At 42.4% G+C, this 14,357-nt stretch overlaps 3 protein-coding genes across 3 annotated transcripts; all 3 read right to left on the bottom strand.

Moving 5' to 3' along the window:
* Positions 1 to 109: 109 nt before the first annotated feature.
* htr6 (5-hydroxytryptamine (serotonin) receptor 6) lies at positions 110 to 4,932 on the bottom strand (the record flags this gene model as incomplete). The annotated part of the gene is made up of 3 exons (XM_079273315.1): positions 110 to 451; positions 2,098 to 2,232; positions 4,018 to 4,932. 3 exons carry the CDS (start codon positions 4,930 to 4,932, stop codon positions 110 to 112), a joined length of 1,392 nt encoding a protein of 463 aa, XP_079129441.1.
* Positions 4,933 to 8,755: 3,823 nt separating this feature from the next.
* micos10 (mitochondrial contact site and cristae organizing system subunit 10) lies at positions 8,756 to 10,717 on the bottom strand. The gene is made up of 4 exons (XM_079274445.1): positions 10,614 to 10,717; positions 9,525 to 9,572; positions 9,071 to 9,177; positions 8,756 to 8,953 (listed from the first exon to the last, which is right to left on the bottom strand). Exons 1-4 carry the CDS (start codon positions 10,675 to 10,677, stop codon positions 8,945 to 8,947), a joined length of 228 nt encoding a protein of 75 aa, XP_079130571.1. The 5' UTR covers positions 10,678 to 10,717; the 3' UTR covers positions 8,756 to 8,944.
* Positions 10,718 to 11,122: 405 nt separating this feature from the next.
* Positions 11,123 to 14,136, bottom strand: sike1 (suppressor of IKBKE 1). Its single transcript, XM_079272950.1, has 5 exons — positions 13,729 to 14,136; positions 13,126 to 13,231; positions 12,902 to 13,044; positions 12,646 to 12,759; positions 11,123 to 12,187 (listed from the first exon to the last, which is right to left on the bottom strand). The coding sequence occupies exons 1-5, from the start codon at positions 13,885 to 13,887 to the stop codon at positions 12,059 to 12,061; spliced, it is 651 nt and encodes a 216-aa protein (XP_079129076.1). The 5' UTR covers positions 13,888 to 14,136; the 3' UTR covers positions 11,123 to 12,058.
* Positions 14,137 to 14,357: the final 221 nt, after the last annotated feature.

Raw genomic sequence — 14,357 nt, 5'->3', positions numbered from 1 at the left:
TTTGTGTCCATCGACATTTTTTTTTTTCTGTGACAATACATTGTCTTCAATCACTTCCACACCACAAAGCCCGGAACAACAACACATGGAGCGTTTCCATAATTGCTACTCAATCCAGAGTGTCGACCTGATTGGGCAGAAGCAGAGGCAGCTCGGCTTCCAGCAGGTTGACCGCGTCGGTGGCGGTGGCGGGAGGGTGCGTGGGGTCGGAGGCCAGCGGGGAGGCGGGGCTGCTGGCGGCGGTCGGCTCCCCGGAGTTGCGGAGGGAGAGCGAGAGTGCCGGCGAGGGTCTCCTGGGCGACTGCGAGGAGCAGCAGGGCAGGAGCCTCCCCAGCGCCCGCTTGAAGTCCCGCATGAACAGCGGGTAGATGATGGGGTTCATGGTGCTGTTGCAGTAGCCCAGCCAGGTGATGGCGTCGAAGAGCGCCAGGGGGACGCACTCACACACCGCCTGGATGAAGACGGCGGAGAGCAATGCAGGCGTTAGAAGCGTCAGAAGAATTTATGGTTAGTGGTTAGTGAAATGTAAGACCTCAATGACACACACCTTTTAATTATAATAGAATGATAGCGATAATTAAATAGAGAAATAAATACAGTACATGTATTCATTTATTGTCCATTATTTAGCCGTTTATTAAATGCATATTGATTTAACATTTACAGTGCACATTTATTTATTTATCAACACATTTATTTTTAGCTAATTGTGCATATTAATTTGGACGACCCTATTTCTAATTCTTTGCACAATTGAATGATTCAAAACGCATTCAACATTTCTAGTGCACATTTATTTATAATTTAAAAAAACATTTAATTTAGCTAATTGTGATTTACTTTCTGTGCCCCTGGGAAATCATTAAAAAAAACCAAATAAATTCCATAATAAAGATATATTTATTTACTTTCCTTGTGCATATTGGGCATATGAATTTGGAATAGCTGAGTCTGAAATCATCAAGAAAAAAGAAGAAGCCAGATCTTCTCTCTGACTACTCACATGAGCTGTCCATCGCTCTTTTTCCGATATATCGAGCATCTCATTTTCCCTGAGTAGAACTTGAAAGTATACATTTGCGTTTGGCTGTTTTAAAACCCCGATCTTGAGCACAACCACGATAGGTTTAGAGGAGGACAGTGAAGGAGGAGACAGCTGTTAGAGGAGAGCTTCCAATACTATCAAGATGAGACGGGGAGGCGGTGGGAATAAGACAGAAATGGGGGGGGGGGGGGGGGGGGGATTGCGTTTCACACACCACATTGAGTGTGAAAAGGAAGGAGAGCGCAGACACAGTCGAGTCTCTGTGCTCTATGTTATGCAGAGGAGAAGCGAGAGGGCACAGATGGGAAATCAAAATGACTGGATCATTGAAAGCTTGAAAAACAGGACAAGTGTCATTACCAATTTAGATTCAGCTGTTTTTCCACATTCATTTCGGCTTGCCGAGGTTTCTCATGGCCACCAATGTTTGCCCGCTGACTAATGGATGCTCAGTCCAATCAAATCAAAAAATCAAGAACTTGGGGGGAAGAAAAAGAAAATAATGCTGATTATAAATGGTGCTGTGGTGCATTGTGTTCTGGGTTTTTGGAGTGAGTCAGCCGCACGAAGCTGAAATGCCAATCTATTTACTCGTTGGATAACTTGGCAGGGCTGTGACGCCAAGGCTGGCCAATGCAAAAATAGACCGGTATCCAAGTGTGTTTATTCTCTTTCCTTTTCTTTTTTCTTTTGCATTCACTTCACACTGTTTGGGGCCCACCGCAAATATACATCTGTGAGAAAACTGACCCAAAACAACCACAGGGTGACTCAGATGTATGGAATAGGACTGAGAGCTATGGCAGAAGAAGAAGAAAAAACAAGCAACCTCAGACTAAAAATGTTGAGGGAAGTTGTTGGGAATCTTTATGGTGGAGAAACACTTGCCCATAGGTGAAGGCAACCTGGAAAGATTGAAGCGTTCAAGATTTGTTTGACGCATCAAATGGACGCTAATATGTCGCGTTACCGGTGTGTTTATCATTTAAATTGACTAAATTTCTGTGCCATATCTGCGGTATAGTCAGTGTCTGGTCCCTCTCTATACTGACCTGGGCCATGTTGGTGATGAAAAAGGGCAGCCAAGCACTGAAGAAGAGTCCCAAGAGGACTCCCAAAGTCAGGCTGGCCTTCAGTGCCCTCCGACCCTGCCTGTGAGCCAGACGACGCTCGCTGTTCACTGATGGCTGTGGATAGTAGAGAACAAAAGAAGGGTTAATCCTAGAATTACAAAGAAATATACACTGTAAATCTCCCTTCCCTACATTAATATTTTGGAAAAGCTTCCCTGTACCCCTTTATGGTCTCTTTGACAAGCTAATTACATTCATTTAACTGTTTAAGTTTGCTTGAAGCTGTCTCATTTTTCTCAAGTTAATAAATTAAATTAAGGGAATTGTCAGTAATTGTGGGAAATACGCTTATTTAGCTTTCTTGCTGCGAGTTAGATGTAAAGATCGATAACACCCTCATGTCACGCTAAAAATAAAGCTAGAGCAAGCGGCCAGCTAGCTTAGCTTAGCAAAACGACTGGAAGAACAGCTGACCACTAGAAAACCCTCTAAAGCTGAAACTGACATAACATCTCATTTGTATAATCTTCAAAACAACTAAATTGTAAAAAACACGACAACAATTTCTTTAATGCCAAGCTAGCTATTTCAACCTCCCTGCAGTCTTTATGCTAAGCTTAGCTAATCACCTGCTGGCTGTAGCCCCATAGCTCATTTTAAACTACTGTGGGCCAGTCCAAACCAACTTGCAGCTAAACATTGTTGAAACCCACATCATTTAATAAAAACGTTAAGTGGAGATTGTAAAATTCCCAAAGATGGAGAATGGAACAAGCTTATACAGAAACGTTTTGATGAACAAAAGAATGAGATGATTTTAAAGCTACTTAATAGAGAAAAAAAATCTGAAAACTAAATATTAAAGGCGTTTCAAATTCAATAGAACTTTTGAAAATGTATTTTGAACTGGTGTGTGTGTGTGTGTGTGTGTGTGTGTGTGTGTGTGTGTGTGTGTGTGTGTGTGTGTGTGTGTGTGTGTGTGTGTGTGTGTGTGTGTGTGTGTGTGCGTGCGTGTGTGTGTGTGTAAGCGTGGTTTTACTACAGACAAATGTGACAGACTATGAGGCTGTGATCCTAACAAATGTTGGCAGCACATCTGACACACTGACTGTACTTTCAGCTCCAAGATTTCGGGGCAGGTTTCACTCCTCACCTTCACCGGATCTCTCCTTTTCGTTCACAAATGAAGAGCCGAACATTTGTTCAGCTCTCCGTCATGCACTAGCTGCAGTGTTGTTATGGATTGTATCTCTTCTGATTCTTTTTACAGCTTGATAATGATGATTCAAGCTATTTGCCATGACAAATTTGTCATGAATAAGTCATCACTAAATACCGTAGCCTCGTTGGATAGGCTGTAAACCTTCACTATGTTGAACACTAAGTGGTTTGCTTCAGATATACTTCCAAAATAGGTCAACTCCAAGGTACGTTTATAATTGAGCGCATCAGGACACTTAATAATGTAAAATAACCGTCTGAAGGTTTATAATAGCTGCACTTAGATGATATTAAAACGTAAGGAGTGGATTTCAACAGCATAATTGTCATTTTAAGTGGCGCCGTGAGACGTAGGTATGAACACCGTTAGGTAAAAATCTTCAAAATGTCAAGGAAAAGACACGCTTGAGAACTCTCGTAATAGATGGACAACTGCAATTTGGTGATTATCTTTGTGCCACCTGCTCCACTCACAGAATCAACCTTTTCAACTCCTACTCTCACTACGGTCCGCTCCACTTAAAGGCCAGTCTACTATTTTAGCACCACTGCTGACTTTTTTATCTTTGGCTTTCGCTTAGAAATTGCTGTTACCTCACCAGTCTTGGTCAGCACTCAACCTTTAAGTATATATCTACCCTGCCTGGTTTGCTTTACTGCTTGGTCTCTTTTGCTTACCGGTACATTCTGTGACACGGGAGGTTCCTGGTGACTGCAGTCATCTCCGTCCTGGAGAACTTGCCCCGCTGCGACCCCAGGTGAAGGAGGCCTGGAAGGCTCGTCTAAAGAGGGGTGCGGGTGTGGCGGGTTGCTCATTGCCGCAACCCTCTTAGCCTGCCTCCGTGCCGCCAGGAGGATCCGACAGTAAGTGAAGCAAATGGCACTGGAGGGCAGAAAGAACGTGACCACGGACGCCACCAGGGCAAAGGGCAGGGTGACCCGCAGGCGGCACTGGAAGGAAAGCCCCCCTGATGGTGACAGCTGAAAGTAGGATGCTGGGTACAGCGTGTCAGAGTAAGAGCTGATGTTGCCACCGCTGACCCCCGGGGCCGACGCGTGTCCACTCCCGTGTCCCAAGCTGTGCCACTTCATCTCGATGGGCAGGAAGGAGGCCAACGCCGCCAAGCCCCAAGCAGCTCCCACCAGGAGCAATGCCCGGGGCGGGGTCATCCTCTGCTTGTAGCGCAGCGGCGAGATAATGAAGAGGTAGCGGTCCAGGCTGATCACGCACAGGTTGAGGATGGACGCGCTGCAGCACATGACATCGAAGCAGAGCCAAATGGGGCAAAAGGCCGGCCACAGCACCCAGGCCCCGCACAGGACGTTGAGCATGGCCGGCGGCATGACCACCACTGCCACCATCAGGTCAGATAGGAACAGGGACACCAGGAAGCAGTTTGAGGTGCAACGCAAAGAGCGATGGGCGAACACTACAGCGATGAGCAACATGTTGCCACAGACCGTCATGAGGATGATGGCGGTCAGCATGAAGGCAAGCAACCACGGGCCACTGCCAGTGATGTTCCAAGCACTGGCGGCAGGAGAGCTGATGTTGTAGCTTCCCATGGAGCCAGACAAGTGAGAGTCGGCCATGGTGCTGGTTGGCGACGGTCAACGAAACCAGCTCCCGAGGGTTCCTCTTCAGGCGCCACTAGATGTTACACATCTTAGCCAGTTCTCCTTTGCAGCCAAAGCTCTCACTTTCTGGACTTTGTTGAATTAAAAAGAAGCCACTGAGGTGTTGAGAAGCCATCCAACCATGTTCCTGTCAAGGTTAACCAGACTCTTCTCCATGGGTAAATATCTCCATCTCCCTTCTGGCAGGAATGCATCCAGGTACCCTGAGCTTACTTCCACTGCCGCCGGCACAGTGATCAAAATCACCAACACAGTTTCACTCATCTCTCCATGCTGGCCAGCATGTCCCCACCTCATCCACAGCTAAGTGCCAGAATGGGCCATTTGACGGCTGACAGAGGCTTTCGGAAGCAGCATGTCACAGTGATGACAGTCGCTGGAGGAGGGATACACAGAGAGATAAGCCCGACCAGGCATTCGGAACTACTGAAGACGAAGAGAGCAAGGACTAGTTTTCAGAATCGTACCTCACCTCTTAGAAGTGGGATTGCACAGCTTCCTTTGCGGAGCCGGGGTCCTCTGCTGCCTTTCTTTCAAGTCCTTTTCATTCCGGGGAAACAGCAAAAGGGGAGCAGAAACCGACACAAAAGTGCGAAGCAGTCGTTTGTAAGCGGGGCACCGCTCACAAGTGCTCTACAGGTATCATGATCCTTGCAACGCTGCCTTTACATCCCCCCCGCTCCTGTTAATCCCTGTGTCGGCCACTCCAGCGCGCCTCCCAGCCAGAGCGCACAGCTTCTGAGAAGGAGCGTGTCAAAGCATTGAGCCGCTAATGCATAACCATGCCACAAATCACGGCCAAGATATGCTAATTCTTCAGCATGGGAATTGGTGTGGGTGGTCTTTTTCCATGTTTGGTCATGGTGCTTTCACTGAGGTGCTATTATGGCATTGTTTTCTAGACATTAGAAAGATTAGATGTGAATGCATTTCCTCCAATGTGTTCTTTATGTGTACAATTTATAGACACAGTGAGTGATCGATCATGTTTTTTTTCTTCTTTTTTAGAGTAGGATCCTTTATCTATAAAAAGAAGTCCCCCGCTCTGACGTTTTCATGTTTTAGTGACTTACAAGACACACTGGATGCGATTAAAGGTGCAATGTGTACGATCTGGCCATATGCTCTGATCAAATATCGGGCCATATGTCACCTCTTCTACTGTGTCAATACAAACGTCATCATTCATAAAACAAAATGTAAAAAAAAGAGTTGCACCTTCATTTAGCGGTGCCAACTGGCATTCAGCCAGCGTAAATGCCAGCGCAACAGATGCGAGTTGCTAACGCCACAGCTAGCTGCTAACTGAAGCTGCAGCATGCTCTCCTCCCAGCGAAGTCGTCTTCTGGTGTCAGGGACAATGGAAATGAAAATACAGATTCATTTTTCTGCCACTTTGAATTTAAAGGAGACATATGTTTGCTAATTTCCAGGTTCATATTTGTATTTTGTGTTTCTACTAGCACAGGTTTACATGCCTATTATTATTTATTTTTCTCATGCTGTCTAACACACACCTGTGCGTCTGAAACGCTCCGTTTTAGCGCCATTCAACAGGATTGCGTTACTAGCCAACAGCTTGGGTCCATGTTTACTTCCTGTTCTTCCTGATGTCGTTCCATACGCTGCAACCAGGACACCTATAAAAGAAGGAAGGGTCATTGCGACAGCGTTCTAATTCTGCATTGGTGCCACTTTATTGAAGGTAATGGGGCGGGCAAGTCCCACTCTAACCCGTCACATCGGTGTTGTTTCACCTTTAACTGAAAAGTGCTTCCACAGAATAAAAAAACAAAGGCCTTATGAGATGTTGACTGATATATATATATATATATATATATATATATATATATATATATATATATATATATATATATATATATATATATATATATATATATATATATATATATATATATATATTTTATCTAAATGTGCACGTTTGTTCTCCTTGTGATGTGTCTCCCAACAGGTCATGGCTCTTGTCTGCAGCTGCATATAGCTCAGATTGCTACATCATGAAACATAACCAAAGTATTATGTCTGACCAGACTGCAATCACAACAACATCCATTTATTAATGGCTCTGATTATAACTGGTTGGACTCAATGACGTTAGTCACGTAAATATATACGACTTGACCGTACAATGCCTGCAGTTTGCCTCAGTGATTTACATTCATACTTTTCATGTAGCCTGTATTATTAGCTAGCACACGCATAATTCATGACAGCCGTTAAGCTAAAGAGACTGTAACATTCGCTATCACTCACCCACAATGCAGCTTTCTGTTTCTTTCATTTCTCACTAATGCTAAAGGTTTGTATCTCCAATTGATTTAGGATGCACTAAAATAACATTTCATTTTACAATCAGCACTTGAAATGATGAAGTCACTTGCAAATGACAAGGTAGTACAAAGACCATAAAAAAGACTCCAAATACACAATTAAAGTGCTTTTTTACTTCAACAAATCCCCAGCCCTCTCTGTTGAGGAAAAAAAACATCTGCATCAGAAATGAAAATGTATTTTTAAAGAGAAACTCTTTGCTCACTTTGGCAGCTGCAATCTCAAATGTTACTAATTGTCACAAATTGTCACATTGAACAACAAGTACCGGTATAAAAGTCCAGTCCTCCAGACCGCTGATAGCGCTCCTGAATTTATAATATATCATCAATTATTTATCATTAACAATTTGATGGTTGGTTAGTTATTGATAGCACTGTGACCTCATCATGTTCTGTTCTTTGTTTCTTTTAAACAAAACATCTGGCCAAATCCTACACATTGCACCTTTAAGCATTCCTACTCTACATACTCTGTGATGGAAATGTTCTTGTCTCGTTCTTGATTTGTTCAATCCTTTTTTGACTTAATGTCATTGTTGACCAATGCTGGCCCCCTTTCAGATCCAGGTATATTTCACTATAAATCCTTCGTGGAGCTTCTTGAACGATCTCCATGCAAACTTGCGTGACAACTGGCTGCAGTCATGATGATTTTGCCGCCTCATCTGCAATACGCAATCAATTATTTCGCATTTTATAATTGCACTTAATTTAGACAAATTTAGAAAGCTTTGCCTTCATTTTTTTCTTTTAAGTCGAATTGCTTTCGCTGTGACTCATTGTTCAGTGAAACATTGAAACATGCGAAATGTCAATTAAAACCCACAGATACACGTGGAGCATAAGTCCATCAATAGTTGATTTAGATTAAAGGTTATGAAGTATTTTTTTCTGTGACTCATACATTGGTGAACAAATTCACATTCCCTGCTCTAACAACCCGGAAAACAATAGTCACTTCACCTTGTTCTTACATTGTTATTTTAAATCCAGATAATTATTCACTTCCCAAAAGGAGCGCTTGAACACTAAAATAACATAAAACAAAGGCATTCATGGGGTAAAAAGCACTCCAGTGTTTCAATAGCCTTGTCAAATATGAAACATGATGTGCAAAGCTCGCGATTTTCATGCCCCCTCAGGACTGACTGATCTCCTCCATCACTCTGCCCCTGTCTTCAGATCAGCTGCTGCCAACCCTCTGACCCCCGGCTCACACACACCGAGCCCATCACCTTCTGGGACAGTGTTTTGCTTTACAGAAAACCAACTTTTTCAAAGCTGCATTTACACAAGAGTGAAATATAGCTGTTATAATGCATTACGTCTCTTTTTTTCATTTTTGCACTATTTAGTTCAATATGATCTCAAATGGTTTCCATCCGTCACGAAGCAAAAATGAAACGCCGCGGCATCACTTTTTTGTGGTTGTGATTATTTTATTATATATACACACAGACTGTCCTGATCAGGCACATACAATCATACAGTCATACTGGGATGATTCGCTCAACAGGGATCTAGCTGTAGAATAGTGCAAATGGCGACTCTCCCACAGGCAAAACAAAAAGTCAAAAGAACAAAATAACGACAGTCCCCTCGATGACTTGCAGCTACTGCTCCTGTGGATGAAAAAAACTGAAATCAGTTGCATAAACCTGGATTTGAATAAACAAACACAGAGGGGTAGAGATTCCTGTAAGTTGGAAGTTCAAATGTGTTTTGTTGCACGAACAAACCTTTTCGCTCCTGTGCAGCAGATACGAGGACCTCAGGTCATTCTGACAGTTAGCATACGCCATGCCAAGTCCCGCTGCCGAGCCCAATGAAATCGGCCAAGTGTGCCCTACGAAACAAAGCAGGTACTTTATATCTCCTCAAGCACGTCACAGCTTTATTAAAACACAGCAGAGATGGCGTGTGAAATTATTTTCACACTCCTGTTGTGACACTCCTCCCCCCCCCCCCTAATTAACTTTAATATTCACATGCTCTTTTATTTTTATGCTTTTGAGGATGGCTGTTGTTGATGCTCGTCGATCAATAAAAGCACTACACACACTCTAAATGATGAACCCACATTGAATAATGTGTTCAGTTCGACGAGACGTGTCAGAGCATCGCTCCTACAGCTCTGCTCCTCATGCAAAGCTGCAGGATGCAGCACGCCAACAATCCAGTGAAGCTACTTACGTTTGAAGAACAGAACAGACAACACGACTCCAAGCCCCAGCCCAGTGCCTGTGAAAAAAAACAGCTACATCATGACATGGATGACAACTTTAATTAACTGTAAAATGTACACTGCTGAAATTTACCCATTATGTGAATATTCTGTCTCACACTGTCTGCATTAACATTATGTGTATTGTTCTTGAAGGCACACTGGTACACATGGATATAAACATGAAAACTCTAGATTTGAACGTGTACTCTCATACAGTAGGGAGGAGTATTGCTCCTATAGTTCCCTCTGAAACCGGTCAATAACGTGGTGTCTCTCTGTAGTCTTCATACGCAGCCTCCTTAAAAACGAAGCGGTACCTCACTCCAGTACTGTGTCACTGACCACGCACCAAACTCCATTCAAACATGTGCCGAATGTATGGTGCTTCGCCTATCAGCAGTGGGTACATAACTGAAGACGTATTTAGCAATATTACATGACCCACTGGTCTATATTATCAGTGATTCATAAAGCTTTAATAAATGAGCTCAACTATATGTTCTGCCTCCTGTCGCAGCTTCTATATAACGTTAGCTATGCTCGTTGTGGAAAACGGTGGAGATACAAGCTGAGGCAATGGAAAGTTGACATGGCATTGAAATAAACGATGTGTGTGTATGCCGAATTCAAGAGTTCGCACTATTGTCTAGTTAAATGTCTTATTTAACGTCTTAGCATAATGTGTACTTCATCGATAAGACAGCATCAAATTATCATTTTTTGAAGGGCATTCATAGGCTACTTCGGGTTATTTATTTTTTTGAAAAGCGATAACTAACGTTAAGAGAAATGCAAATATTTACCAGTAGCGTTCGTGGGAACTTTAATGAAACTACAGAATTAACCGTAGTTTTGTCAATCAAAATAAATAAGTCATAATTATCTGTCTGGTCATTCGGTTGTCCTTTAGGAGCCCTTTATGGCTAGCTAGTTAGCCTCTCGTCCAGTAACCTTACATGACAGCTGTGGACTACAGTGCAAAAGCTGCAGTTTATTTTGTACTTATTCCACGACATTATAATGTCGTTACACGCGGCATACTCTGAGATATTTACCGATTTTAATGGCACCGTCTGCCAAGCATCGGTCCCACTTTCTCCCCAGCTCCTTCTCAGACATGCTGAAGGTTAGCTTCTCTCGAGCTGGAAGGGTCAAACGCAGCCCCGGTGGGTGCTGCGTTCACATGCTGTCGGAAATATAGCATTCTTACGATTTGAACGCAGAGGAACGTGAAAAAATGAAGTGTGTTTAGGCCAGTAGCGGGAAAGAAAGTCTGCTCTATATCGGCTCAATGCTATTGATCAAATACATGTTGTAAAATAACCCCCATAAAAAGGTAAAATTCCTTTATACCGGTTTACTTGAAAGTATCATTACGCCTCTCTTGCAAGCCTCGCGATGCGTTCAAATCGAAGCGGCTTAACGTCGCCATCTTGCGGTAAAACTAAATACAGTAATTCAGCGCCAGTATTTACTTTCTACATGTATAGGTTATGGCAGATACAAAAAATCCACATACACCCATTTTTATAGCAAATGTATTTGAAAGTTTCTGAATGAAATTTCGTTTGACACAAATCAGTACAGAGTCACGAGGTCATTATAGCATGTTCACCATATTAACACTGATTTCCTGAGATGACAATATACAATTTCTGACACACACAGAACATACATGAACATCTGATCATCTTTACACAAAAACTTGGCATGTTTTGAAAGTGTTACCATTAAAATAAAGTTGCGCCATCAGCTGGGCCACCTTGTATATGAATTTTACAAAACAGATTGACAAACTATCAAATTCATTAAATGATAGACAATCACGTAGAAATTATCCACTGTCACTCATCAGCAGGCAAATTGTGTGAAACAGCCAAGTGTCATCTCGTTGACAGAGTTATTATCGAGCACGGCCTCTTCAAATGGTGCAGACTACAAGTTGGCTTCTCAATGGACTTCAAGTGAACCCATAGTCGGGGTGGTTATGAGTATTTTACATGTTGTGAGTGTGTGTTAACAGCAAAGGGGCACCAAAGAGGTAGAAACTGTGTCCTTGAAGAGTTTAATGTGTCTTTGGCCACAAACAAAAATAACTCCTTTGCTTTTTACTTCCTCTACTCCAGTACGCGCATGTCTTAGCTCCCACTGAATTCTTGTCAGTGATAACCGAGACACCTCACCTCCTTAAAAGTCACTGTTTATGTGGAATAAACACAACTGCAGTGATAATACACCTACTGTACATATGAAAGCAATAGCTATCATCCAGATATACCTGCAGGTAAATGCATCGGATAGCCAGAATGGTGTGTTTAATTAAGTGGCCTTTGCTACAATAAGAAATAAAAATAGATTTGACTGGATTTCATCTTCTGTAAAAAAAAAAAAATTGAACAATGTGGTAAATGCAGTAAATCATCAAGAGATCATTAAATCCCGTCTCCTGGTCCTGAACGACTTGTTGCCCTGACCACAGTTCACACAGAAGCTGTTCTTATCACTCGTAGGGTCCCGGCTGAGGGGATGGTTCTCGTGCTGGTGCCGGCTGGCTGCTGCTTTCCTCTCTCGCTGTCTTCACAGAGCTCTTGCTGATGACCAGGAGGTCTCGCAGCTCCTTGTTCTCAATCTGAACATAACAGAATAACCATTTTTTTTCAGAAAGTGTCCAGATGAAGTTTTGAGAGTATAAAAAAAAGTTAATCTAAAAACATACAAACATGTACATACACGTATTATTCAATCATTGTATATTTATGGCAAAATATCTCTTCACCTTACTTAGGAAAGTAAGAGAAATAGCTTCCCATAAATATGGATTCAGAATTTAAAAAAAAAAAAAATATATATATATATATATATATATATATATATATATAAATAAATAAATAAATAAATAAATAAATAAATAAATAAATAAATAAATAAATAAATAAATAAATAAATAAATAAATAAATAAATAAATAAATAAATAAATAAATAAATAAATAAATAAATATATATATATATATATATATATATATATATATATATATAAATAAATAATTATATATATACTCCTGATTCTGCTGAGGTGCTGTGCTTACCTCCAGCTGAGCGAGTCTCTCTGCAACAGAGCAGTAGTGCTGGTCATCCACATGCACTGCTCTTCTCATCACCTGGCCCATCTCACATATCCGCTCCACCTGGCTCTGCACCTCCTGGAGAACGGTCAGAAAAAACAAGGACGTTTCTCAAACACAATGCATTTTTTTTTTTTACCGTTCAAAAAATGAATCCTCAAAGTAAATCCTAACCTACGAAACGGCCGAGAATTTTTAAATGTCAACACGGCGAGCGTACTTTGGCGTGGTTCTCGTGAAGGTGGAGCACGGGTTTGGTGTCCAGCTCCTTCTTCGCCATCATCAGCTGGAGCATCTGCTTGCGGTACCGTCCCATGATCAACTCTAGTGCGTACTGGTGCTCTTCAAGAGATAACCACAGTTCTGCCGAGACAGTCATGAAGAGGGTTAGCAAAGATGTAAAACTGCAGCCATACAATTAGCAGAATATGGTTTTTTTTGTACCCTTATTCTCCTGCTGTAGATCCTTGATTTGAGTGTTTTCCTGCATCAGAAGGACATGGGGCTTGTATTTTGTCAGCTCCTGAATTTCTGAATTGTCTTCTGTGTGCTGAGAGTAGAGAGCATTATGGGGCGAGGGGAGGGAAATTATAAGGAACAGAAAGATGTGTGGCTCTGTTTTAATATTAAATCAGGGGAATATAAAGAAGAAGAATGAAGGGAAATATATGAACTTATATAAGACACCATACTACAAAAGTGGCAAATAAACAAGCAAAGCATTACAACAGAAACTAGGGTGTCATGTAAATATATCAAGTGAAACCTCTGTCAGTGAATGTCAGGCCAAACTCCAAGGAATTTAACATTGTCGTGGTTATCTCAAACATGCACATGTACAAAACATGTGAGCGAATCATTTTGAAGATGTTGAAGGATGCTTCGTTGTTTTGACGGGAGAGTATTGTGGAGACATCAGAAGAAACATCTGTGAAATTCTACTTTACTTGATGTTTTCTAAAGCGATGGGCTAGCAGTGCAGCACGTGAGCGAGGTCTCTCTGTAGCCTGCGTTGAGGTGACATGGGCGTTACTTGTTTGTCCTTACCTTGTCTGGAAGGGCATTCCCCACCTCCTTCATGCTCTGCACTCTCTGGCTGAGGGCCCCGGACTGCTCGATCAGTCCCTCGGCGGCCGTGTCGTGCTCTTTCAGCCTCTCGAGAAGGGTCCGGGCATCGCCCAACACTTTTTCCAAAGTGCAGGTCATACTGGAACCTGTCAACTCCCGTCCGCGCGCTACCGTAAACAAGCCTCTTCACACTACCAGCTAGAGTGAAAGACCGACCAGCGTTAGCTAACGTTGGCTATGCAGCCTCAGTTAGCCGAGGCAGCTGCAATGCCTTTATAGCCACGTGTCTGATATTGCGGGTCTTCGGAAATATTTGTATGTACACAGAATAAGTACAGAACATACTAATACTCAATTTGTCCCTCTGTTTTGTTGCCAAGTGTTCCGTTTCCGTGTGAGACTTGACGCTAACGTCACTTCCGTATCTTCTTCGCCTTTGTCGTTAACGCGAATCGCACATTAACTTAAAGGTATATACCGCCATCTACTGGAGAGATTAGAGGGGCGTTTGACAGCAGTGAGACTGATTTAATAGTTATTATTCATATCCAAAATATGCGTATGATTCTCAAAACAAAACAACACAGCTGTACAGGAGGGGGCAAAAT

Source organism: Melanostigma gelatinosum, assembly GCF_949748355.1.
Source record: "Melanostigma gelatinosum genome assembly, chromosome: 8".
Lineage (NCBI taxonomy): Eukaryota > Metazoa > Chordata > Actinopteri > Perciformes > Zoarcidae > Melanostigma > Melanostigma gelatinosum.
Note: the sequence above shows the minus strand (reverse complement) of the source record. Positions and strands in the feature narration are given on the sequence as shown.